Here is a 27,500-nt window from a genome sequence, read left to right as displayed (position 1 = left end):
CTATTCTAAGATTAACGAGGGAATTTTATAAAGACAAATTTGTGTTGTCATGTTCATCGAAAAAAAAAAAGAAAAGAAAAGAAAAGAAAAGAAAAAGAAAATATTCGAACGAATATGAGAAAGATCGTAATTTATAATTTTCTTTCATTTTATATTTTACAGATTTCAGAGAGAAAGGAGAGAAAGAGAAAGGTAACGTTACAATTGAAAAAGTCGATGTTGTTTCGATATAATCAACGAATAACGAATAAATAGCAATTAATTACGTTAAAAGAAAGGAACGAAATAAAGAAGAAGAAGAAGAAGAAGAAAAAGGAACGAGTGAGTTGATTCATTTATATATTATTTTTTCTTTTACTTTTTTTTTTCTTAAACATTTTAAATATCGCTTGGACCATTTTTAGATCGTTTACTTACGAAGTAGAGTTAACTCACTATCTCGTTTAAATAACACCTAAAATATGATGCACGTCCGCTCCCTTTCCTGTTATTCCCGCTCGTTCGTTCGCATGCAAACCAGACGATGCGTGAAAGTGTTTATTACCCACACGGTACAACGTATCGCACGTCTCTTTCATTTCATATGCAGGCCTCTCTTTAATCTCTCTCTCTCTCTCTCTCTCTCTCTGTATCTCTCTCTCTGTCTCTCTCTGTCTGGCTCTCTTTCTCTCTTTTTCTCTATCAGTTTTAATTGTAAAACATGTTGCGTGTCTTACGTGACATAAAGATCATTAGAGTTTTAATATTTCTACTTGGTAGTTCGTGTCGAACGAATTAACGATATCAAACTTAATCGTACATTTCCTTTCGTCCATTTCTTATTAATATTTTACAGAATTTTTATTTTATAAAATTTATTTAAAAAGAAAAAGAAAATATATGAATATATCTATATATTTATTTTAAATTATATAAAATTTATAATAGTTATTTAAAAATAAAGCCTGTGAAATTATATTAAATAAATTCTGTTGAACATTTTATAAATACTTTTTTGTTCTGATTTTTTTTTAATGTTGCAAGTTGAACATTTTATATTAAAGTGACAAAGAAGAAGAAGAAGAAGAAGAAAAAAAAAGAAAAAAAGAAAAAAGAAAGACGAACAAACAGATAAGGATTTCTAATCTTCTGTCTACCTCAGTGTCATTGTTCTACTTTCTTATTTACTTACTTACTTACCAACTTACTTACTTACTTACTTATATACTAACTTACTTACTTACTTACTTACTTACTTACTTACTTACTTACTTAGTTACTTAAATTCGTTAATCGTAACGCGTTTACTTAAAAAATAAATATAACTCTAAAAAGTATTTTCTTTTTAACCAGGGAGATTACATCCTTGTTGGATATAGTCGCAATGGCCACATTATCATTACGGATCTCCATTCCGGAGAAAAATGCAACGAAAATGATGCAGTTTGATCCGAGTACGTCGGTTTACGATGCTTGCCGTATAATAAGAGAAAAATTAGCGGAGGCCAGTAATATGGGACAACGTAAGTCTTATTTATTTCATTTTTCTTGACTTTCTTTTCTCTCTCTCTCTCTCTCTCTCTTTCTCTTTCTACAATCCCTCCCTCCACCCTCCCAACCCATCATTAATTTCTTTCCTATTTATCGTCAATTGGAAGACAAATTAATCATCATCGATTGTTTTCACTTATACTTACTCTTTCTTTTTTTTTTTTTTTTTTTTTTTTTTTTTATATTTAGCCAAGGATTATGGACTTTTCTTTGCCGACGAAGACGTAAAGAAAGGCGTTTGGCTTGAACCAGTCAGAAATCTTGATTATTATATCTTAAGAAATGGCGATCTTTTGGAATATCGTCGTAAACTACGTACACTTAGAGTAAGAATGTTGGATGGTACATTGAAAACATTATTGGTAGATGACAGTCAACCTGTCGCCAATCTTATGGTAGTTATATGCACGAAAATTGGTATAACAAATCACGACGAGTATTCCCTTGTACGCGAGCTCGTAGATGAAGAAACGGAAAATCAAAAACCCGGTAACTTTGGTACTTTAACGTTGAAAAGGAGAAAGGAGGACAAGGGTGAGAGAGATGCTAAGATGGATCAATTGAGGAAAAAACTAAAGACCGACGACGAAGGTAATTTAAATATCTCTAATTTTCTTTGGTTTATTTTAAAACCAAAAAGAAAAAGAAAAAGAAAGAAGGAACAAAAAAGCAGGAGATAAAAAGAATAAACATTTCTTAATTCATTCTCATTGTTGATATTTTCTAGTTAATTGGATAGATCCAAGTAAGACATTACGGGAGCAAGGTATCGACGAATCAGAGACCGTATTGTTAAGAAGAAAATTTTTCTTCTCCGATCAGAACATCGACAGTCGTGATCCAGTGCAATTGTCACTTTTGTACGTACAAGCGAGGGATGCAATTTTGGATGGTACACATCCGGTTACACAAGAGAAAGCGTGCATATTCGCTGGTATACAATGTCAAATACAATTTGGCGATCACAAGGAGGACAAACACAAGACAGGTTTTTTGGAGTACGTTTCCCTCCCCTCTCATTTTACTATTCACCCTCGTAGATTTATATGTAATGATTCTTTTTAAATCGTGATTTGAGAAAAAAAAAAAAAAACAAAAAAACAAAACGAAAACAGAAAAAAAAAATAACAGAATTTTTATCATATTATTTATTCGTTCGTAAACAGCCTGAAAGAATTCTTACCGCAGTCTTACGTGAAAGTGAAGGGTATCGAGAAGAAGGTATTTGCCGAGCACAAAAAACACGTTGGCCTGTCCGAACTCGATGCCAAAGTTTTATACACGAAAACTGCCAGATCATTGAGCACATACGGTGTCACGTTTTTTTTGGTAAAGGAAAAGATGAAGGGTAAAAATAAATTGGTACCAAGATTGCTCGGGGTAACGAAGGATTCTGTATTACGATTGGACGAGAAGACCAAAGAGATATTAAAAACGTGGCCATTGACAACCGTCCGACGTTGGGGAGCATCCCCTAACACATTTACCCTTGATTTTGGCGATTATTCCGATCAATATTACAGCGTACAAACTACCGAGGCAGAACAAATTTTACAATTGATAGCCGGTTATATAGATATTATATTGAAAAAGCAAAAGGGTAAAGATCATTTCGGTATCGAAGGAGACGAAGGATCAACTATGGTCGAGGATAGCGTGTCACCTTTAAAGTAAGTCATTGAACAAGTATTATCAGATAATTAAATATTACAAATGTGATAATATATTGCGAAAGGGACTTCCTTATTGTTATTTAAAAAGAGGAGGTATCATAATTGATATTAAAAGAGGGAGAGAAGGAATACTAATTAGCAAGATTTATTTTATAATTGATGATAATTGATCGAGTATAGGTGATCATAGTGATTTTCTCTCTCTCTCTCTCTCTCTTATCAATATTACTTCGTTGAGTTAACGCGACAAGTGAGAACGTTTTTTTGTCGATTGTACAAAATTAAAAAAAAATGGAACAATTTTTGAGAGAACAACAATGTAAACACGAAAAGTGGCTTTTTTTTAATTCTATGAAAAAGTAAGAAATTTCGAAATCCAATGTGATTTTATTATCGAGTGTCTAATATTTACTTTTTTTTTTTTTTCCTCTTTTCTAGAGCAACAATTATGCAACACGAGACGAGTAACGTTGGAAAGGGAAATGTTGAAGCTGTTTCCGTCGCTATACCTGCTGTTATAAGAGCAGGTGGTGATGGTAAGTCTAATAAATATAATTATATTTATATATATATATATATATATATATATATATATATATATATATATATCATCGAAAATCGTTCAATGCAATCAATGTCCCATAGTTAGAGAAATATTAGCATTAATTATTTTAATTTTATAATTCAATTTATTTTCTTAGCGAGTGAGAGAGAGAGAGAGAGAGAGAGAAAGTCAGGGAGTGAGTGAGAGAGAGAGAGAGAGAGGGAGAGAGAGACACGTTATATTACTATTTTTAATTTTGAAACATTTAAATTAGAAAACGAAGAATTCTTGCACGTTCTATATCTCCATATTATCCATTATAAAATTCATATTATTATTTTGTATTATATACATGTACGGCTTTTATTGTATATGACTATATATGTATATATATATATATATATATGTATAGTTATTGGTTATTTTCAATTACAAGAGCTTCTGTAAATGGCTTCATAAGTAACTTTTTCTTAGTAGTTTCCAAAGAAAAAAAAAAAAGTTGTTCTCCCTTCTTTTTTTCTTTTTTAAAAATTTTTTTTTTTCCTTCTTTTTATTATTATTACTATTATTATTATTATTATTATCAAGGATGGACCGTATTTACGGTAAAGAGCAATAAGAACCGACGGACAAAATAATTGTACTGTAAATATGAGACACAAGAGATCATAGGTTAGACTGCATGATAAAATTTATAGGGGCTCGACCATATGGGACAGGTCACATGGGTGGTGCTCAATACACAACCGTCAGCGGACAAGTCAACATCGCTCATGCTCCGCCAATGGTAAGAATGTTATGTCGAAATGAACGACGAAAGCTCGCTAAAATTCTAATTGTTGATTTTTTTTTTTTTTTTTTTTTTTTTTTTTTATATCTAATGGTTTCTAATTGGTACAATTTAATTCTAATAATATTTCGATGGTATCCCTCGCGTTTAGCAGAGCAGCTACTCTATGTGGTTTTTTTCATTTCTTTTCTTTCTTTTTTTTTCTTTTTTTTTTTCTTTTTTTTTTTTTTTTTTTTTTTCTTTTTTTTTTTTGCTGCATCATAACTTCGGTGAAGCAATGTGATTATTATGATATGATTTATGCGTAATTCAATTTGAACAATTGGTAAAAGAGATTTAAAAAAAAAAAGGAAAGAAAAGAAAAAAAAAGAACGAAAGAAAGTGGAAAAGAAAAGAAAAGAAAAGAAAAGAAAAGAAAAAGGAAAAAGTTCTAAATCTCAAGGTACTAATTGAAAATTGAATTTATTTTTTCATGCTAGACGCCTGCTATTGCGGACACAGAGTAGGTAACACCGACGATGCTCTCATGTCTTTTTTTCTCTTTTTTTTTTTTTTTTTTTTTTTTTTTTTTTTTTAATTATTCACACTGTTCCATTGAGTTTACAAATATCGTCTTTACCATTTTTAACATTGTTTCCATTTATGGTTCTCTTTTTCTTCTCTTTTTATTTTTCTTTTTTTTTTTTTCTACTTTAAATTTTTGCTTCTTCTTAAAATATTAAAAACAACGAAAGTCTCCGGATAGAATTTATTGTGCATGCATCGGGAGGAGACTTTTTCTTTAGCACTTGTGTGCTCGATATTTTGCAAACAAAAAGATTTATATTAGAGTTGTGTTGAAAGTTAATTATTATTATTATTATTATTATTATTATTATTATTATTATTATTATTTTTTCCTTTTTTCTTTTTTCTTTCTTTTTTCTCTCTATGAAAATAAATAAACTCGATTATACAACGGAATCTGATGAATTCTTACAATTTGAGGTTGTAATTGATTTTCTTTTTTGTCTTTTTTCTTCTTTTTTTTTTTTTTTTTCTTCTTTTTTTTCATAAATAGATGCAACAAACAAAAGTTACATCCGTCCTGTCGGAACCACAGCGTGCCTTACTATCGACGATAACAGCCGGTCACGAGGTGATAAATATCGCAGAAACGGAACTCTCATGCAAAGCACAATTACCGGAACTCGGTACCGATCCAGCATCCCTAAAATGGATCGAACAGACCATAGATACGCACAAACAAAATGTTGGCTCTCAGATAGCTGCTATGAATGCTGCTACGGCACAAGTAGTCACGTTAACCTCAGGCCCAGCAGATGACGTAGATCATACGGCCGTAGGTGCAGCGATAACAACTATAGCCACGAATCTTCCTGAAATGACGAAAGGCGTTAGAATGATAGCCGCATTGATGGACGACGAATCATCTGGAGAACGTTTACTCGATGCAGCTAGAAAATTATGTTCCGCTTTCTCTGATCTATTAAAAGCAACGGAACCAGAAACTAAAGAGGTAATATTATTCATTTTATTTAACATAATTTATTTGAAAATATTAATAATATAATTATAGTTAATAAAGGAAAGATAAATATTAAACAATGCGATTCCGTTAATGACGATATTGATATCTCGATATTTGCCCATTGATGGATATAAAAAATGAACGTTTGATTTTCTCTTACAGTCCTTCTATATAATTTCTATTCTTTATGGATAATATCTAAGCATAAATAAATTTCGCTCATTTTTAGTTTATCTTGAAATGTTCCTTTTTTTGTTTTTTTTTTTTGTTTTTTTTGTTTTCCTTATTTTTTAACAAGATTATAAAAAAATATATTGCCCTTGACATAATCTCTTATTGTTTTACAGCCAAGGCAGAACTTGTTGAACGCTGCATCTCGAGTTGGCGAAGCGTCGCATCAAGTATTGACCACGATAGGCGAGGAAAACGATTCTAATCGTGAATTACAGGATATGTTGTTAGCATTGGCAAAAGCTGTTGCGAATACGACCGCCGCTTTGGTATTAAAAGCTAAAAACATAGCGGCTACCTGCGAGGATTCGGCTACGCAAAACAGAGTAATATCAGCGGCAACGCAATGCGCATTAGCTACGTCCCAATTGGTAGCTTGTGCGAAAGTTGTAGCACCGACTTTGCACTCGCCCGCTTGTCAAACGCAATTGATGAATGCTGTGAGAGAGGTAACAAAAGCCGTTGAGGGTTTGGTCGAGGTATGCAATGAAACCTGTAACGATGAGAATTTATTGAAAGAATTGAGTACGGCAGCGAGCGAAGTTAGTAGAACATTGAACGATCTTTTGAATCATATTAAAACGGCAACCAGAGGTGAACGCGCTAAAGAATCTATTCAAGAGGGCGCAGTAGAAACCATTCTTGTAGCAACGGATAAACTTTTCGCTAGTACAGGAGACGCCGGTGAAATGGTTAGACAGGCCAGAGTTGTTGGTCAAGCTACAGCGCAATTGATTCAAAGTATCAAAGGCGAAGCTGAGAAACAGTCCGATCCGGAACAACAACGGCGTCTCTTAGCGGCCGCCAAAATATTGGCCGATGCTACAGCGAAAATGGTTGAAGCCGCTAGACAATGTACGAGCAGTCCGCATGACGCAAAGATGCAGGATCAACTTAGACAGGCAGCCGAGGAATTAAGAACGGCAACGACGGTAGCCGCAACGCCGGCATTGCGTAGAAAATTGATCGTACGTTTGGAGGCCTGCGCGAAACAAGCAGCATCGACGGCAACTCAATGCATCGCTGCATCTTCCGGTGCGGTACACCACAACACTAATCACGCGAGCCAGGAAGAATTGAACGTGGAGTGTAGATTGATGGCGCAACATATACCGCATTTGGTCGCTGGAGTAAAAGGAACACAGGCCCAACCTGACAATCCTACCGCACAACTTAATCTGATCAATGCAGCGGAACAATTTTTACAACCTGGCACTGCCGTAATCAAAGCAGCCAGAGCTGTTTTACCTACGGTCACCGATCAGGCATCGGCAATGCAATTAAATAATACGTCACAACAACTTGGTTCTTCGTTGGCCGATTTAAGATCGGCCGTAACACGTGCGAGAGAAGCTTGCGGTGGATTAGAATTAGATGCCGCCGAAGAATTAATTAATAGTTTGAAGGACGAATTGAAAGAATTTTATCAAGCTGTCGAGGCTGCCTCTTTGAGGCCATTGCCCGAAGAAACTACGGAATCTACGGCTTTACGACTTGGCTCGACGTCCAAGAATGTTGGATATGCTATGGCACAATTGTTATCAGCTGCTAAACAAGGAAACGAAAATTACACTGGAAGTGCCGCACGAGAAACTGCATCGGCACTTAAAGATCTTACATATGCCGTACGCGGTGTCGCCGCTACGTCTGATCAACCAGAAACGCAAAAGAAAGTATTAATGACCGCCGACGATGTAATACTCCGATCTCTACATCTTGTCCAAGAGGCCAGGCGTGCATTGAAAAATCCGGACAATCCAGAAAATGAAGCTAACTTAGCTGCCGTCGCCAAGGACGTATCGCATTCCTTGAACAAATGTGTCTCTTGTTTGCCTGGTCAAAGAGACGTAGACGATGCTATTCACACGATAGACGATATGAGCCAAGTTCTTAATATGAATGAGTTCCCGCATACCGATAAGAATTATGGGTAAATATTTATCACAAATTTATATACACTTTACGTTTACTAATAATGCATGTTATTCTTGTTCTATTTATTATCTATCTTTGGAATTATAATGTGTAACTAGACACACAAGTTTCAGCTAAACTAAACGATATAACAGAATTATATTCTAATATTTATGTTATCTTTTTTTTTTCTTCTTTTTTCTTTTTTTTTTTTTTTCAGACAATTGCAAAATGACCTTAACAATGCGGCTGCCAACTTGAACGACGCCTCTTCGAACGTCGTCTCTTCGGTTCGTTCGCCTGTACAATTGGCGAGTTCTTCAAAACAGTTTTCAAATGCTTTCGGAGATCTATTAGGCGTTGGTATGGAAATGGCAAGTCAGACCACCATAGAAACCAGAAGCCAAATGGTGGTCTCTTTGAAAAATGTTAGCATGACGTCCAGCAAACTTCTAACAACAGCGAAATCAGTAGCCGCCGATCCTAGCGCGCCGAATGCTAAGAATCAACTATCTGCCGCTGCACGAGCAGTGACCGATTCAATTAATTATTTAGTCGATGTTTGTACGTCCGCAGCACCAGGACAAAATGAATGTGACAATGCTATAAGAAATATTCAATCGATGGCATCACTTTTGGATAATCCTAGCGAACCCATTTCCGATGCATCTTACTTCGAGTGTTTGGAAATTGTCATGGAAAAGAGTAAAAGTCTCGGCGATGGTATGACGGGTATTGCAAATCATGCAAAGAAATCGGAACACGAACAGTTCTCAGTAGCCGTTAGAGGAGTATCATCATCTATTTGCGGATTAATCGAAGCCGCAGCACAAGCGGCATATCTGGTTGGTGTTAGTGATCCAACGTCGGTAGCTGGAAAACCTGGTCTTGTAGATCAAGCACAATTCTTAAGAGCCGCTCAAGCCATTCACACTGGTTGCCAGAGTCTTGGTAATCCAACGAGTACTCAACAGCAGGTACTTTCGGCGGCTACAATGATAGCCAAACATACAAGTGCATTGTGCAATGCTTGTCGTCAAGCATCTAGTAAAACAAGTAATCCAGTTGCCAAACGTCACTTCGTGCAATCGGCAAAGGACGTAGCAAATTCAACCGCTTCCCTAGTTAAGGAAATAAAGGCATTAGATCAGAATTATTCCGAGATAAATCGTGAAAAGTGTGCGGAAGCGACGAAGCCACTTTTAGAGGCTGTCGATAATCTTTGCACGTTCGCAAGTTCCCCGGAATTCGCCAGTCAACCGGCTAAAATATCCGTAGCAGCTAGGGCAGCTCAAGAGCCTATTACGAGCGCTGGAAAAGCTATTATCGGTGGTTCCTGTGCTATGGTACAAGTTGCAAAAAGTTTGGCCATATCGCCGAAAGATCCGCCTACCTGGCAACTCTTAGCCAACAATAGCAAAAACGTAAGCGACTCGATCAAATCGTTGGTGGCATCGATACGTGACAAAGCGCCAGGACAAAAGGAATGCGAGGCCGCAATAGAAAAGCTTTCGGCTAGAATACGTGAACTGGATACGGCCTCGCTCAGTGCCGTTTCACAGGCTCTTCTACCCCGACGGGATAACACTGTACAAGGTTTCACCGATCAAATGGAAAGTAGTGCGAGCGAATTGAGAGAGAAATTGGAACCATTGCGTAACGCTGCGAAATACGAAGCCGAGAATGTTGGACATTCCGTTAATCAAGTTGCATTGTACTGCGAACCCTTGGTATCATGCGCCGTTGGTGCAGCATCTAATATGGTACATTCGAAACAACAAATGGTGTTATTAGATCAGACCAAAACGGTAGCAGAATCAGCTTTACAATTGATATACGTTACCAAAGAATCCGGAGGAAATCCTAATGCAACCTCGCTTCACGCGGAAGTGGACGAAACCGTCGAATCAATGAAAGATGCATTACACGAATTACAAAATACATTGGAAACAATATCAACATCTAACGGAATTGTTACAGGCTTGATAGATACTATCTCACGAGCTATGGTCAGATTAGAGGATCATAGAATGTCTACGATCGATACGGTCGATTCTTATGTAGATTATCAAACAAGAATGGTCGAGGCGGCCAAAGAAATTGCACGACTTGCACAGGAAATGGTAAGTAATATAATCAAATATAAATTGATATATCATACAAATTTATTAATAAATACACGTTATCTTTATAATCGTATAATTCTTTGATTTAAAAAATGCGTTTCTTTTTTTTTTTTTTTTTTTTTTTTTTTTTTTTTTTTTTTTTTCCTTTCAACAGTCAACGAAATCCAGTACAGACGTAGCCAGATTAGGACCCCTTGCTGTAGATATTTCTCACAAATATACACAGCTTGCCCGTGATACATCAGGTGCATCAGCTGCTGCCTCAAACGCTGACGTTTCAACTAGACTAAGAACCGGGGTTCAAGAACTTGGACAGACGTGTATCGACATAGTACGCGCAGCTGGAACCTGTCAAATGTCACTCGGTGACGTTTACACGCAACGTGAGGTAGCCGAGCATAGCAAGATCGTAACTGAGAAGGTCTCCCAAGTTTTAGCCGCTCTACAAGCTGGTTCACGCGGTACACAGGCATGCATTAATGCTGCTAGTACGGTATCCGGTATTATCGGTGACCTTGATACAACGATCATGTTCGCTACCGCTGGAACATTGCATGCCGAGAACGAAGGTGATACGTTTGCCGATCATCGGGAAAACATATTGAAGACCGCCAAAGCTTTGGTCGAAGATACAAAAACATTGGTTGCTGGTGCTGCCTCATCACAGGAACAATTAGCCGTAGCCGCACAAAATGCTGTCTCGACGATCGTTCAACTCGCCGAAGTAGTGAAATACGGTGCCGCCAGTCTTGGTAGTCAAAATCCTGAGGCACAAGTTATGCTTATCAACGCAGTTAAAGACGTCGCATCAGCTTTAGGCGATCTCATACACGCTACCAAAGCGGCAAGTGGCAAACCCATCAACGACCCCAGCATGGCACATTTAAAGGATTCGGCGAAGGTAAGAGAATGTAAAAGAAGAGAAAAAGAAAAAAAAAAAAGATAAAACGAACTTTGTCCTTTCTTCCATCCCATCCTATTCCATCCTGTCCCATCCCATCCCATCCTACTCGTTATCACCACACATGCCCTGGACCCATTCTCAACCAACCCCCAACCTCAACCCACCTCATCGTTATGTTTGTGACAATAACGATTGATCTAATGGAAGAGTGAGAAGTTCGAGGACTGGTGAACTTTATGTTCTCGCTTGTCTTATTTCTTTTTTTTTTTTTTTTTTCCTTTTTTTTTCTTTCCTTTTTTTTTTTTTTTTAACCCGCTCTAAGCTGCAGCTTTTTTCGAGGACCGGAGACGCATCTAATCTAACGAAATGTATTAGCAAAGATTTTAGCAGAAAAAAAAAAAAAAGAAAAAATAAAAATAAAAACAAAAGGAAGTAGCGCAGCATTGTAAACAATTATAGGATAGAAAGTGACTAAAAACAATGCGATTATCGAATACACGTTTAATCTGGCACGTGATTGACGTGTGTTGAATCTAACAACATACGGGTTAGTAGAGGGAGCAAGCAATCGAACGAGCCTAACCACGTTAAGTCGCAAGGCATTTGAACTAATTGCAATTGCGTTCGTCGATGTTTTTTCATTTTTTATTTTTCTTTTTATTTATTTATTTATATATTTTTTTTTTTTTTTATTTCTTCTTCTTCCATCTTTTCTTTTTCCTTCAATAGAATTAACGCACGATACATTCATTTTAATCAATATGTCTCTCTTTGACTAATCTTTTTATGTTTTTTTTTCTCTTTCCCTCTCTCTTTCTCTCTCTCTCTCTCTCTCTCTCTTTTTTTTTTTTTTTTTACGAAAACGCTTTTTACATTTTCCTCACACTTTTTGGGGTGGACTTTAATTGACATCACTTTACACGTATTTCTTTGTTCATCAACTCATATCTAACTAATTCAAACGATATTTTCATCGATCTTCTTTATCATCTTCAAAAAATCTCCGTGCAACTCTCTCGATTATCGTAAGAACGAAGAGAAAAAAAAAAAAGGGAGAAATGCAAAGAAGCCCCGACCAAAAGAAAAAGAAACAAAACAGAAAAGAAAGAGAATAAGTAAGAAAAAAAAGGGACAAAGGAATTAAAGTAGAAACAATAAGATTTCTACGTTTAAACCAAAAATTTTGATAGGAACGCCATTAAAGTCCACCTTGAAGAATCATTCATCGTCTTATCTTTTTTCCTATATATTTGTATATTTGATTTGTGTGACATATAAAATAGTAGCGTTTGGCTAATTGTTTCTTTCTTTCTTTCTTTATTTATTTATTTTCTTTTTTATTTTTATTTTTTGTTATTATTATTTTTCTTTTCCTCTCTTTCTCTCTCTCTCTCAGAAAACTTACGCGCGTTTTATTTTTCTCTTAGCTGTCAGAAAAGATGTACGACAATCTAATCGCTTTTTCTTCTACTTTTTCTACTTCTTCTTTTTCTGTTCTTTTTTTTTCTTTCTTTCTTTCTTCTTCTTCTTCTTCTTTTTCTTCCTCATCCTTCTCCTTCTCCTCTTTTTCTTCTTTTTTGTTTTAATAAAAAAGGGGATGTATAAATAATCCCTAGCCGTGCATATAGTTAACCATGTATTTTTATGTCAGAATTATAAGTACGGTGGACTTTAATAAAGACGTTTCATTCACGACTTTTGGTCTGGGCGTATCTGGCTAGGTCTTAGAACAACAGCTGCAGCAACAATTCGTGCCATTGAGCGACTTCGGCGGTTCGGATTCCGATTGGTTCGTGTCCGACCAAGAAGAGGAACTGATACGTCTGCTATCCGTCTCCGAGAGCAATCAACCGGCTCAACCAACCTCCGATTTAATTTTATTAATGTAGTAACGTAGTACAATACGCGCATAAGAGCCACATTTATTAATCTCACGTAGAATGATATTATAGAGGCACGAAAAACAAAAAAAACAAAAAAAAAAATGAAAGAAAAAAGATACAAAAAAAAAAAAAAAAGAAGAAAAGAAAAGAACAAAAAAAATACAAAACGGAAGTGGTCATATAAACCGGAAAATATGGACTCCGTTCGTAATTATTCATTTTCAAGTTAACACGTGTGCGTCATACGTTTGGATTGATTACATTTGAAAAAGAAACGAAAAGAAAAGAGAGAGGAAGGGGAAAGAGAGAGAGAGAGAGAGAGAGAGGGATAGATAATCGCCGATTTTAGGACACAGCTTGGAAATGTGATAAAATGATAATAGACAATTGAATAATCAAGAACAAAAGATAAGACTGACCGTTGTTGTTTTCTCTGCATTTAAATTTTCTCGCGAACTTAATGAACACCATCGTCAAATGATATATTAAATAATTAAACTATTGTAACGGATACTATAGTTAAAAATAATTAGAACGATTTATAAATTATCTCTCTCATCGTTCATCAATTCTCATTTTTGTCTAACGAAAATTTATAATATCGAGAAGAATATTAACATGTTATATCTTGTTTATATATATATATATATATATATATATATATATATATAGCCATTTAAATTTCTTTTACGTACTTATACGCATAATGAATTAGTATACTCTATAATATGATATAAACGAAAAATCGTTTTAAATACTTGACTGTACCTGTTTTCTGTAATAGAATCTTATCCATTCCGCAAGAATCCAAAAAAAGAAAAAAAAAAAAAAGAAAAAAAAAAGAAAAAAGATTATACTTTCCACTTTTTTATTCTTTTTTTTTTTGTTCTTTTTTTATTTTATTTTATTTTATTTTATTTTTTTTTTTAATGACCGTTAGATAGCTTCAGATGTGTCTTTACGTGACTCAACACTGGGTATGTACATCGTAATCATAAGCAGTGTGTACGCTTCAGGCAATCTCACTGTCGAATAATATCTTTTAATCAGATTCTCTACGCGAGCTGTGTTGGCATACTCGATTAAAAAGCTTTTTTTTTAAAAAAAAAAAAAAAAAAAAAAAAAAAAAAGAAAAAAAAAAAGGAATTAAAAAGACAAAAATAATAATTAAAAAGAACGAACGATATAAAAAAAAAAAAATAATAATAATTATATATATATACATATGCGCAAATTAATAAAAACCCATAAATATTCTCGACTCGTACATCGAGGAAGAATTGACTAACACAAAAATATCCGGCTCTCTATCATTGCCCTAACAAATCACATAATATCACATCGCATCAAATCAAATTCATATATATATATATATATATATATAATATCATATTATATCATATCACATCGCATCATATCATATCATATCATATCATACCATATCACACGACTTATTTTATTACCGCTCGCTTTTTTTCTTTGATCCCTTTTTTATATTACCGTAGAAATTGACACCTTAAGGAAGTTTGATTAACTCGATTAGAAATTAATGTAAGCCGTAATAGAGGGGTTTTATTTTTTTTTTTTTTTTTTTGTCATTGCCAAACTAGCATAGCAATGTTCCATTATAAATATATATATATAAATATATCTCTATTTCTCGTTTAAACTCACGCCACCATTTTTTACCTTGTATATCTCGATCCTTAGGTGATGGTGACGAACGTGACATCGTTGCTGAAAACCGTCAAGGCCGTTGAGGATGAACACACGCGTGGTACTCGTGCTTTGGAATCGACGATCGAAGCCATAGCACAGGAAATTCGTGCACTGAGTACATCGGAGGGTCAAAGGAGTAGCGTTACGCCTGAGGAATTGGTACGTTGTACCAAGAGTATAACAATCTCAACGGCGAAAGCAGTGGCCGCTGGTAATAGTTGTAAACAAGACGACATCATAGCCGCTGCGAATATGGGCAGGAAGTCGATAAGCGACATGTTGATGATTTGCAAGGGGGCCGCCTACAACTGTGCGGAAACGGCCGAGCTAAGGGATAGAACTTTACAGGCAGGCCATGACGTTGCTATGAACTACAGAGAGCTCCTTCAGGCAATACTTCAGATAGCTTCTAGATCGGGCGACGCTAAGCATACACTACCTCCAATATCACGGAAGATCGCTCAAAGCGTCACGGAATTGGTGGCCGTCGCTGAGTTATTGAAAGGAAACGACTGGGTAGATCCAGACGATCCAACTGTAATCGCTGAAAACGAACTGTTAGGTGCAGCTGCCAGTATCGACGCTGCTGCGAAGAAGTTAGCGAGTCTTAGACCAAGAAGAAGTATACAGGTATAATATTATAAGAATTTTTAATTATTCCTTTATTATTTATCTTCGTTAAATGACAATTAATTTTGTCAATGATCATAATGATAAATATAAAAAATACAAACATATATATATATTATATACATTTTATATAATTATATATAGAATAATACTATAATACTATTATGTACATTATAATATAATAGTAATAGTAATAATTTTAAGTTATATTTATATTCATTACTTTGTTTTTTTTTTTTTTTTTTTTTTTTTTTTTTTGTTTTCCTTCCTTAGGAGGCGAACGAAGATATGAATTTCGACGATATGATCTTAGAAGCGGCAAAATCAATTGCCGCTGCGACCTCGGCTTTGATCAAGGCGGCCAGTGCTGCTCAAAGAGAATTAATCGCAACTGGTAAAGTATCCAGAACACCTTTAACCAGCTCGGACGATGGACAATGGTCAGAAGGATTAATATCAGCGGCAAGGATGGTAGCAGCGGCTACTCATAGTCTTGTTGAATCTGCGAATGCTTTGGTACAGGGTGTTAGTTCCGAAGAAAAATTAATCTCAAGCGCTAAACAGGTTGCCAGTAGTACGGCTCAACTTTTGGTTGCTTGCAAGGTCAAAGCAGATCCAGACAGTGATAGTACGAAACGTTTACAAGCTGCCGGTAATGCGGTTAAACGTGCAACAGATAATCTCGTGCGAGCAGCACAACAGGCGATCCAACAAGAGGAGGATCGTTCGTTGATATTAAATCGTAGAATGGTTGGTGGTATAGCACAGGAGATTAATGCAAGATCTGAGGTATTGCGTATTGAACGTGAACTCGAGGAAGCACGAGGCAGATTAACTGCCATTAGACAGGCCAAATATAAAGGTTCTTCGTTGTCTTATATACAGGAACGTGAAATGACATACGAAAAGTGTACTCGTACGTTCGACAAAAATTATGTCGTGCAAATGTAACGTGAACAACGGCAAAAAGATATTCAATTTTTATTTTTTATTTTCAAAATCGATGTCAATCTTATTTACAAATGCCACGTAATCAAGTTTGGTCTTTTTTTTTCTCGCTCTTTTTTTTTTCTTTTTTTTTTTTCGTTTGTTCGTTTGTTTATTTGTAACTAAATTTTGATCCGTGGTATTAAAAAAAAAAAAAAAAAAAAAAAAGAAAAGAATCAAAGGAAAGTTTCAGACCAATCCTTTTAATAATTGACCATGCGCGAATACGTATAATTGTCATTGAATGAGTATTAACAAAATGTTATCAATGTTAACCAATCGAACAGATATATTACTGACGATTCATTCTGCTTCATCTCCGTTCATTCCGTCAATTTTTTATTTTATTTTATTTTATTTTATTTCATTTTATTTTATTTTATTTTTTTTTTTTTTTTTTTTGTATACCTGTTCACTTCTATTGTATCTATTATAGATTTGAAGTCTCTAATATTCAATTGAATAATTTCGAGATATCCACGATTGCTCGTAGATTTCTTTTATCTTAATATTTTTTTTTTTCTTTTTTTTTCCCCCAATAACCGAACTACATTTTTTGTTATATCGATGATTAATGCGTATGATGAAAAAACGTATTTTTATTGGGCACGATAAAGAAAGAGAGAGAGAAAGAGAGAATTAATGATATTGAAATAAATATAATCGAGAATTCAAATATTTATTTCTCTTGCGTTGCTTGGCCGATTGAAATCATTGTTCTGACGCATAACAACTACTGTGCGTAGGCGAGTTTAAACCAATAAGAAATGTGCGAGGGCGGAGGATAATGAACGTGCATGTGCATTTCCTTTACAAACGAAATTGTCATTTTTCTTTCTCACATTTTTTTTCTTTCTTTTTTTCTTTGCACACGATTGAGTTTTATTAACCGATAAGAAAAAAAAAAAAAAAAAAAAAAAAAAAAAAAAAAAAAAAAAAAAGAAACCTACAGTTCCATAAGCTTCGTAAGAGCGAAAATTTATGTATGTTGTATGTTGTACATACGATCGCGAAATTATTTTAAATAATTAATGGGGATGATGCTTCTCTGATATATTTGCATATTTGCCTTTTTCTTCTTTAAAATTATTTTTTTAAATCATTTTTTTTTTTTTTTTTTTTTTTTTTTCCTATAGAAGGAAAACGTATTCTCATATCGATTGATTGAATTTTTAAAAGATAGCAAAAAGTGTCCTTAAATAAAATATCAGTGCGTATGCTTTTATTATTATTATTATTATTATTATTATTATTATTATTATTATTATTATTATTATTATTATTATTAGCCTTGTATATGTAATTGCGAATAACTATTGCGAATAATATTGATAATAATTAAGTAAATAAGCTATTATTTTTATTATTATTAGAAACGATATTAGGAAAGATTCTTTTTTTTTTTTTTTTTTTATTTTTATTTTATTTTATTTTATTTTATTTTATTTGATTTGATTTTATTTTATTTTATTTTATTTTATTTCATTTTCTTTTTTATTCACCGCCTATTTCTTTTAGCTTTCTTTCTTTCTTTCTTTTTACCTTTTTTGGTTTATTTTAATTTTAGCTTTAACTTTTAATATAATTATCGTTAGAAGAACGAATTAACAAGAAGCGCAACATATCAATATTATTTTATTCATTTTCTTAGGAAGCGTGAATTCACGCTATCTTTGTCTTCACGTAACACTTTCCGTTGCTTTTTCTTTTTCTATTTTTTTTCTATTTCTTTTTTTTTTTTTTTTTTTTTTTTTTTTTTTTTTTTTTTTTTTTTTTTTTTTTAACACGAATCACATTATTCATTCATATTGCTTTGCTTGTCATAGATCAACCCTTTATATATATATATATCATATATGATATATACAGGATGGTCCATCCTGTTATTCACAATTATTTTATTATTTTTTCTTTTTTTTTATTCTTTTATATATTTTTTTTTTTGTTTTTTTTGTTTTTTTTTTTTATTTTTATTCTTTTCTAATAGTAAAAGAAAAAAAGAAATTAGAAGCCCATATGAAACGTAAAGAGAACTAAAGAGCATGAAATTTATAATAATAATCAAACAAATTTTAATGACATACACATATTACATTTACTCCGTTTGGATAATATATATTGTATAACATAAATTGGAACATCTTTTCTTTTTTTTTTTTTTTTTTTTTTTTTCCTTTTTTTTTTTTTTTTTAAATTATTATTTTACAGAAATAATCCTTATCGAAGGAATTACAGTTAGATGAACCACTCTGTCATATATTATATGTTTCTCTTGCTATTTGCTTATTATCCTTAAATATTTTCTCTTGAATTATGTAGATAGATTAAGATTAAATTCTTTTAAGAGAGAGAGAGACAGAGAGAGAGAGAGAGAGATAATATTATAAATGAGATCGCTTTAATGATCGATTAGTGCAATTATTAGTCTTTCGTAATACAATAATAATCTATGTACGTGTAAATAATAGTTGCAAATTTTTTTTTTAACGAGAGTTAAAATGAAGAAAAAGAAAAAACAAAAAAGAAGGAAAGAGATAAAAATGTTACGCTAATATTAGCTGAATAAAAGTTGAAAGAGAGTCTGTTGTGTGTCTTGTATGTGTGTGTGTGTGTGTGTGTGTGTGTGTATCTTGAAATTTAATGATAATGGCTAATATTAATTTATATAATTTTTCAAGTATAGAGATATGGAACTCCATCGGTTATCACAAAAAAGTTCAAGAGTTTGATACAATGTTCGATAAATATGATAAATATACGTATATACATAGCTATATATATATATATATATATATATATATATATATATATATATATATGTAAAATCCTTTTTGTTTTTTACTAAATGACAGAAAAAAAAATCTCCATTAAAAAATAGCTAATGCGAAACTCTTTCATAACAAAATAAGATGTCCTAAACGATGAAAAATATCGTAAAGGTCAAAAGATGTGACATTAATGCATTGATATACATTATGCAGATATGTGAGAGACTATCATAATCTAATAAACATAACATAATGTGTGTTTTTGTGCGTGCGTGTGCGTACTTGTGTATATGTATGTATGTGTATACATGTGTACCACACAAGAGAACGACGGCTTGTATTATTGCGACAATGCATTATTTTGAGAATTTAGATAACATATAGGATATTTTTAAATATATATATATATTTATATATATATATATATATATATATATATATATATATAAAATTAAAATATAACATTTTTAATAAATGAAAATAAATGAACTTACGTTTCTATAATAAAGAAGATTTTTAAACATTACGCATTTGTCAATTAAACATAGGGAAAATTATAAAAGTTAAGTATTCTTTTTTTATATTATCTTTTTTTTTTCTCTTTTTTCTTACAAACTTAACTCAAATATATATATATATATATATATCATCATATCGATAATATTCGACAATTAATATTCTTTTATCTTTTGTTTCTTCTTCTCTATGTTTCTTCGCCTATGTCATTGTTGTCGTTGGAATCGTAAGAAGATAAAAAAAAAATTACATTGGTGACAAAATTAGAAAAAGAAAAAAAGAGAAGATTACATAGAGATAGAGATATAAAGAGAGAGAGATACGAAGACAGAGAGAGAGAGAGATAGAGATAGAAAATAAATTTGTGAGCAATAGAAAAAAAAAAAAAAAAAAAAAAAAACAAAAAAGAAGAAGAAGAATAGTAAGTCAAAAGTAGATGTCCTTTTCACGTTGTCCTGTAAGATTTCAATGCCTTTTCTACGAACCTCGGCAATACGAACGCTGCATTGTGTACTTCAGCACTGTAATACCTTAAATTCATATTATCCAATTCCTCGTCCGTGAATATCCTCATTGGTACCTTAAAATTGGTTTCCTACAAAGTGCACATATATATTCCATTTAGATTTAACGATTTATGAACGTTTAAATATCATTGAAAATCAATGAACGTAATATATCTCGTAAAGTTATAAAAAAAAAATATATATATATATATATGTATATATATCTACCGTAGAAAGTCCACCCAATACAAAACCAATTTGTCCGGTTGGATAGGATGGAACAGACGTGATACCATAATCAACAACAACGAAGGAAGATTTACAATGTTGAAAAGTTTTAACTACATGATCCAAGTTCATCCATGCTGTACCAGCTTGACTACAAACAATGCCACCGGGTTTTAATGCTGTCTTCATTAAATTGAAATACGATTCTTGAAAGAGACACTCCGCGGGACCTGGACATTATGCGCAATTTGAATAAAAATATATAAAAGTAAAAAAAAAAAAAAAAAAAAAAGAACAGAATCTATATTTATAGCACATATAACATTAGTATACCAATTGGATCGCTGCTATCCGTAATGATAACGTCGAATTCTTTCGTATGTTGCTTCATAAATTCGAATCCGTCACCGACGTTTAACGTGACCTTTGGATTATCCAGGCCAACCCCCATAAATGGCAAATATTTTTTCGATACTTCAAGTACCGTCGAATCGATCTCAACTTGTACGATTCTTTCAACGTTAGGATGTTTTGCAACCTCACGTGCCACTCCACCGTCACCACCACCTACTATTAAAACCTATTCAAACGATTAGTTTGTTAGTTCGTTGAATAAAAGGAAAAAGAAATAAATCAATCGATCAATCATAAATAACTTTAAAAGCATATATATATATATATGTATGCATGTGTGCTCGTATCAAAATTATTTAATGAATTTATTACGAAAGAGATTTGAGAGTAAAAAAAAAAAAAAAGAAAAAGAAAAGCAAGAAAAAAAAACTCACATTCTTTGGATTAGGATGACTGCATAATGGCAAAAACGCTATCATCTCCTGATAAGCGAATTCATCCTTTTCCGTACACTGGATAATACCATCGAGTATCAATGCTTTCCCATAGGTTTTTCTATGTAAAAATTAAAATTAAAAAAAAAAAAAAAAAAAAAAAAAAAAAAAAAAAAAAAAAAAAAAAAAAAAAAAAAAAAAAAAAGAATTGCCGTCCAATCAAAACAACCAGTGAAAAATATATTTCTCTGTTTTTGAACGGGCGAGTAGAGTATGAGTCATGATTATTAATTTCCTTTTGTTTCTTTTTTTTTTTTCTTTCCCTTTTTCTTCAAATATAAATACAACGAATTAGAGTGTAAACGTGAAAATCAAAGGATATTTAGATTTTCTAATTGTTAATGTTAAATAATGTATGCGACGAAATTAAAAAAAAAATACGTATATATGTATTAAATATCGCAAATGTCAATATTAATAACATATGTCACGAGATTACAAATTATATCACTATATGTATTATATATATATATATATATATATATATATATATATATATATATTTCGTAAACAAAAAATCAATAATACTTAATAATGTTATCGATCAAAATTTGACTCTTGGAATATAATTATACTCCGTTACTTTTCTGCCTGCCTTTCCTACCCTATAGCTCCCCCATTCTATCTCGCTCATTTCCTTCACCTTTAACCTCACGTTCCCCGCTCCCTCCCCCTTCTCCGAACCCAAACGTTTGCTCTTCCTATAGTCTCCACCTTATCTCTCCCCCTTCCCCCACCTAAAAAAAAATAAGAATTTTTACACTAACGTTTGCACCACTAAAACGTCCTGGTATTTTGATTTTTCTCGATGTAACGTGTCTTCAAGTTCGAGGGACAGTGATACACCAGGCCAAAAGTCGTTTATCTCGCTGAACCAGCCGGTCTTCATCGCATCCATAATCTCTTCAAGATGGGCACGATGTTCTTCGGCAGAATTCGACTGAAAACCGGCACCACGAATCGAATGAACAGAACGTCTCACAGTTAAAATAAGACAGTCACAATAATTATGCGGTCAAACATGTTTTCACAAGAGCATCGATTCGCGACCGGCTCTCCTTATACATATGTACGTGTAGTATCTCCTGTAGATTATATACATATATATATATATACATATATATATATACATATATATATATATATATATATATATATATATATATATGTATATATGTATCTTTTTATATATTGATATATTTATGTATGTGCATGTTGATTATTCAAGATTTAAAAAAAGAAAATAATAATAATAATATTTTAACAATTAACATATAAATAACTTTTAGAATTAACAATTGTTAAAATAAATTATTGCATATATATATATATATATATGTGTGTGTGTATCTTTTTATACATGGATATATTTATGTATATGCATATGTCGATTACTTAAGATTTTTTTAAAAAAACTAAAATAATATTTTAACAAATTAATGGATAAATAACTTCTAGAATTAACAATTGTTAAAATAAATTATTAAGCATATATTTATCCTGAATATAATCTCATAGTAAGTAAATAATCTCATTCATTCATTGATCTCTTTTATATAAAGAAAAGATAGAAATAAGTAAAACGAAAATATTATATGTGGGAGAGCGAGTTTAAAAAAATAAAAAAAAAAAAAAGAAAGAAAGAAAGAAAAGAAAGAAATTGTTCGAACATACCATTTGAATTATCTTTAATTATATTTCAAAAACATAATAACATATTATTAAACGTGAAGTAAAACAAATCCAATATGTACGATAATCAAATCATCGACGAATTAATGGTCGTATCGTCGAAATTATTTCAATTAAAAATTTTTCTCGAAGAAATAAAGTCGTTATTAAAAAAATAAAATAAAATAAAATACAATAAAATAAAATAAAATTTAAATCTATTAGAATTCTCTGAGTGATTTTAATTATCAATTAGACATTTTTTTTTTTTTTTTTTTTTTTTTTTTCTTATAAACACTATTAGCTTTAAAGTAATTAGATTTGTATATTTACAAGCTAGTCCTTTATTTTTACAATTCTAAAACAATCAATATTAAGAAACGAGAAACTAAGAACTTTTGATTTATCCTGTATAAACGAAAATATATTTCTTTCGTTCACTTATCTATCAGTATTAAAATATATAAAAAAAAAATTATACTATATATGTATAGTATTTGAATGAATTTCAGTGAAAGTTGAGGCCGGGTGGGGGAAGTCGAGGAAAGAAAAAAATTGATATATTAAATTATGAAAAATACGAGTGACTATAATTTTCGATAAAACGTTTGTACGACTATAGTCATAAGCTTTAAACATCCCTTTTGAATTATATCGTACAGAAATGATTAAACGAATCATATGTTGCGTAAGATATTATCGTTGATAATTCACTATATTCAATTTTATTTTATTTTACTTTAATATCTTTTATTTCTTCCTTTTTTCTTTCTTTTTCCTCTTTTTTTATTTTTTTTTATTTTTTATTTTTTTTAAATTCACACTGCAAATACAAAAATCTAATGTGGTTTCACGTGAAAAATATATCAGTTTCTCTTATCTGCTCGGATTGGCACAATAAATAATCTCTCGAGATTTTTAATGATTAACATTTAAATAAATAACACTAATTTTCTTTTCTTTTTATAATTGAAAAAAAGAAATATATATATATATATATATGTATATATATATATCAATAACATATATCATTACATTTTTTGTATTTTAATAAATATAAAATATACATACATATCTAAATGTATAAATAAAACAATTAATATTTATCACTGCAAGCTTTAATTGTTATATATTAAAAAAGAAGAAAAAAAAAAGAAAAAGAAAAGAAAAGAACAAATAAAATTAATATATATATATATATATACATACATATCAAACAAATTAAGCAATACGTAGTATTTTTTTTTAATTTCTTTTTTTTTCCCTGAAACACTTTTTAATTAAATACTTACATCTGAATGTACAATGCTAATACTATTTCTTTTCTCGTTTTCTTTTTTTTTTTTTTTCTTTTCTTATTTTATATCGATAAATTTCAATATCACTTATTAGCCAATCCGACATATATAACACGAGCATATGTATACATATGTATACATACGTATATACATATATATATAAGGTCGTATATATTGTGTTAAAAAATATTAATTAGATGATAATTAATGAAATAAAATTTGTAAACGTTAAGCACCATTCGCGTTATACAATATCAATATAATTATATTATTGTAATAATATTATTATACGTAATTATGTTATAATGCATTCTAATGTTAAATACGTACTAAAAGATGAGAGCACGTTGGCAAGCAGGATTGGAGCTCCGTAGTAGACTAACGGACGTATGTACAAGTAACGGCACTTTAAGTGGCAGCACTTTCTCAACATTAATGCCTTGAGTAGTAGAGTTGTTATCGGCTCAGCTTGCTCCGTGATAATGATGGTTCAAGCATAAACGAGATAACAAAGGAATGGTAATGTAAAGATATAGCGTCATCGGGTCGTCGTACATTTGAACCTTGTAACCATTTATAAACCGAATATATTCCTTTTTCTTCTAACTACCAATCGACAATATGACTAATAAGGATATCGACTTTATTAAAAGGGGGACATTACACATTGTCAAATACATATATGCATATATATATATATATATATATATATATATATATATATATGTATCCTCTGTGTATCAATTGTTATAATTTAAATATCGCGTAATTAAATTAATAACAATGTCAGATTGTTAATGGTTTATTGTGAATTTTGTTTCTTTTCTTTTTTTTTTTTTTGTATTGTCGACGAACAATCGGTATTGAATTTAAAAAAAAAAAAAGAAAAAAGGAAAAAATCATCTCATTCGTTTTTAATATCCAACAATCAATTTATTCGGATTTTGTGTATTTAATAATTCTTTGTTAAATTTGTTATTGAAACAAACATGAAGAAAAAAAAAAAAAGAAAAAGAAAAAGGAAAGAATTGATACGGTCATGAAGAACGTTCGATGATAATTTTTTTTCTTTCTTTTTTTTTTTTTTCTTTTTTTTTTTTTACATCGGAAACATTTCTTTCACGCAAAAGAAGAACTATCTTTATTTTCTTTACATAATCGTTAATACAATATTTCATTTCTTTTTCTTTTCTTTCTTTTTTTTTTTTTTTTATCCCCGGGATACAAGATTCGAGATATAATTTTCTTATGTAAATGTATTTTTTTTTGTTTTTTGTTTTTTCCTTTCTCTTGCTTTTTTTGTTTTTTCCTTCTTTTTTTTTTTCTTTTTTTTTTTTTTTGTAAGAAAAGAAAAAAAAGAACGAGCTATATCGGCCACATTTTTATAATTTTTTTATCATTCGACTTTCGAACTTAATTTATTACGTTTATTTCAAGTTAATCATTGACTGACCGTATCTCGTACGTTACTGTACAAACGCTTGATATTTTATTAACATCGATAATATCTATTTAATAATTAATTACTCGACAATAGTAAGAGATGATAATAAATGAATTATCATCATCATCATCATCATCATCATCATCATCATCATCATCATTATCGTCTACGTCGTTATTAAAATACGTGTAAAAATAAATGTGTTTTGAAAAATAAAACACTATAATATTTATAGCACCATTATTCTTAACAATACTACATAATTCTTTTACGTTCTTAACGACGCTCTACGTACCACTGTGTATATTAAGAACAAAAAAAAAAAAAAAGACAGAAAGAAAGAGAGAAAAAATAAATTACAATGGTAGTACGAGTTAACAATGTAGAGTATATTTGTTTTTCTTTCTTTTTTTGTTCCTTTTTTTTTTTTTATAAACTCTTTCTCTCTCCTTCTCTTTCTCTCAACAAATATTCTATTACTCTATAACTATTATAATTAGACTATCTTACAACGTAATAAGGCTAAAATTGAAAGCACGTGTTTATTACTATCTAAGGACACTTTGCAGAAAAATGTATAAATATCAAATAAATAAATGTATGCATGTGTGTGTGTGTGTGTGTGTGTGTGTGTGTGTGTGTGTGTGTGTGTGTATATATATATATATACACATATAACATAAACATTTAAAATTAATCTCTTGGATCTGCATTATTAAAGACTAGACATTATATTTTTCTTCGCTTTTTAATTTCTAATTTTTGTTTTTCCTTTTCTTTTCTTTTCTTTCTTTTTTCTTATTTTTTTTGTTTAAATTTTTATATCCTGCCTATTTTTTTTATATACGTCAATATAAATTAGATCATAACACAAGAGATATTTTTTTACAAGTTAAATTGTTCCAATATATCTACCGAGTTTCATCGATTTGAAAAAAATAGATAGAGAGAGAGAGAGAGAGAGAGAGAACGAGACATTTGTAATTACGAAACACAAATCAATTGACAATGTAATGTGCGTGTTTTGTAAATCATTTCTTTTTTTTTTACTTTTCTTTTGTTTTTTTTTTCTTTTTTTTTTCGTTTTTTTCTTTTTTTTTACATAAAAGACCGACACTAATTTTCGCGTTTTTCGACACAATCGAATTATTCGCATTTTTCTTCGATCATATTTTAAACGCATAACATTTTATACTTTCGAAGAAATTTTCTAGACATTAAATAGATAAAAAAATAAAAAAATAAATAAATAAATAAAGAAGAAAAAAATGAGAAGTAAAGAAAAACAATTCCAAACGAAAGTGTCCTACGATAGGGTGATCACTTTCACGAGAAAGATCATTCTTTGCCGAAGGCGTTGATAAGGGGTTGTTGGTTGATTAAGGATTGACAATGTGTGCTTGTCGCAGAGTAGAATGAATTAAAATCGTCTTGTTGGAGTACCAATCGGAACGGACGATCGTTCGAAAAGATCGAGATCGAGATTGAGATTAAGATCGAGATCGAGATCGGGATCGAGATCTAGGTGTACGTATACTCCTGTTGAATTAATTCCCACATGTATAAACGAGATGATGCCTCTTCTCGTTCGTGCGATTAATATCTTCCTTTCTTGGTACCTGTTGGAGATCCGAAAAAAAAGGAAAAAAAAAAAAAAACGAAAAAGAAAAAAGAAAATTTATCATGATATAAATACTCTGTCGGATACTATGTCGTAATATTATCTTATTTACAAGTACATATGAAAATATAATATATA

General features: G+C 31.4%; 2 protein-coding genes and 1 long non-coding RNA gene across 26 annotated transcripts in view; 1 reads left to right on the top strand and 2 right to left on the bottom strand.

The window, feature by feature from the left end:
• The window catches only part of LOC124951355 (talin-1), a 31,913-nt gene extending 14,210 nt beyond the window's left edge, over positions 1–17,703 (top strand). For 3 of the 8 annotated variants that reach the window (XM_047499634.1, XM_047499635.1, XM_047499636.1), the window contains exons 2-14: positions 163–321; positions 1,333–1,502; positions 1,720–2,121; positions 2,258–2,528; positions 2,697–3,200; positions 3,642–3,739; positions 4,446–4,534; positions 5,598–6,056; positions 6,416–8,229; positions 8,434–10,336; positions 10,494–11,240; positions 14,837–15,475; positions 15,749–17,680. In XM_047499634.1, the coding sequence (XP_047355590.1) occupies positions 1,364–1,502; positions 1,720–2,121; positions 2,258–2,528; positions 2,697–3,200; positions 3,642–3,739; positions 4,446–4,534; positions 5,598–6,056; positions 6,416–8,229; positions 8,434–10,336; positions 10,494–11,240; positions 14,837–15,475; positions 15,749–16,426 (7,743 nt within the window). In that variant the 5' untranslated portion in view covers positions 163–321; positions 1,333–1,363 and the 3' untranslated portion in view covers positions 16,427–17,680. Of the gene's footprint in view, positions 1–162; positions 322–1,332; positions 1,503–1,719; positions 2,122–2,257; positions 2,529–2,696; positions 3,201–3,641; positions 3,740–4,445; positions 4,535–5,016; positions 5,040–5,597; positions 6,057–6,415; positions 8,230–8,433; positions 10,337–10,493; positions 11,241–12,964; positions 13,645–14,836; positions 15,476–15,748 lie in introns of those variants that run through there. The other 5 variants (XM_047499637.1, XM_047499638.1, XM_047499639.1 and 2 more) reach the window with 5 other exon arrangements.
• Positions 17,704–20,095: 2,392 nt separating this feature from the next.
• LOC124951354 (spermidine synthase) lies at positions 20,096–25,560 on the bottom strand. 3 transcript variants are annotated; one of them, XM_047499633.1, is made up of 6 exons: positions 24,292–25,560; positions 22,096–22,268; positions 21,269–21,389; positions 20,814–21,060; positions 20,481–20,710; positions 20,096–20,341 (listed from the first exon to the last, which is right to left on the bottom strand). In XM_047499633.1, exons 2-6 carry the CDS (start codon positions 22,224–22,226, stop codon positions 20,192–20,194), a joined length of 879 nt encoding a protein of 292 aa, XP_047355589.1. In that variant the 5' UTR covers positions 22,227–22,268; positions 24,292–25,560; the 3' UTR covers positions 20,096–20,191. The 3 variants fall into 3 exon arrangements, with proteins under 3 accessions (XP_047355589.1, XP_047355586.1, XP_047355587.1); XM_047499630.1 differs by having other exon boundaries at positions 24,628–25,560; XM_047499631.1 differs by lacking the exon at positions 24,292–25,560 and having other exon boundaries at positions 22,096–22,413.
• A 380-nt stretch (positions 25,561–25,940) lies between these two features.
• Positions 25,941–27,500, bottom strand: part of LOC124950888 — a 51,412-nt gene continuing 49,852 nt past the window's right edge. For all 15 annotated transcript variants that reach the window (XR_007101468.1, XR_007101463.1, XR_007101462.1 and 12 more), the window contains one exon: positions 25,941–27,360. This is a non-coding gene — a long non-coding RNA (uncharacterized LOC124950888). The remainder of the gene's footprint in view (positions 27,361–27,500) is intronic.

Source organism: Vespa velutina, chromosome 8, assembly GCF_912470025.1.
Source record: "Vespa velutina chromosome 8, iVesVel2.1, whole genome shotgun sequence".
NCBI classification, from domain to species: Eukaryota; Metazoa; Arthropoda; class Insecta; order Hymenoptera; family Vespidae; genus Vespa; species Vespa velutina.
The sequence above is the reverse complement of the archived record's forward strand: the minus strand, read 5'-3'. Positions and strand labels throughout refer to the sequence as shown.

What these genes read in the sequence shown, in the direction of transcription:
- LOC124951354 (XM_047499633.1), bottom strand. Translation starts at nt 22,226, where the DNA reads ATGGATGCGATGAAGACCGGCTGGTTCAGCGAGATAAACGACTTTTGG. An exon ending in GTCATCCTAATCCAAAGAAT is followed by an intron (nt 21,061 to 21,268) that starts GTGAGTTTTTTT and finishes TCGTTTGAATAG; the next exon opens with GTTTTAATAGTAGGTGGTGG. An exon ending in TATTGGGTGGACTTTCTACG is followed by an intron (nt 20,342 to 20,480) that starts GTAGATATATAT and finishes TGCACTTTGTAG; the next exon opens with GAAACCAATTTTAAGGTACC.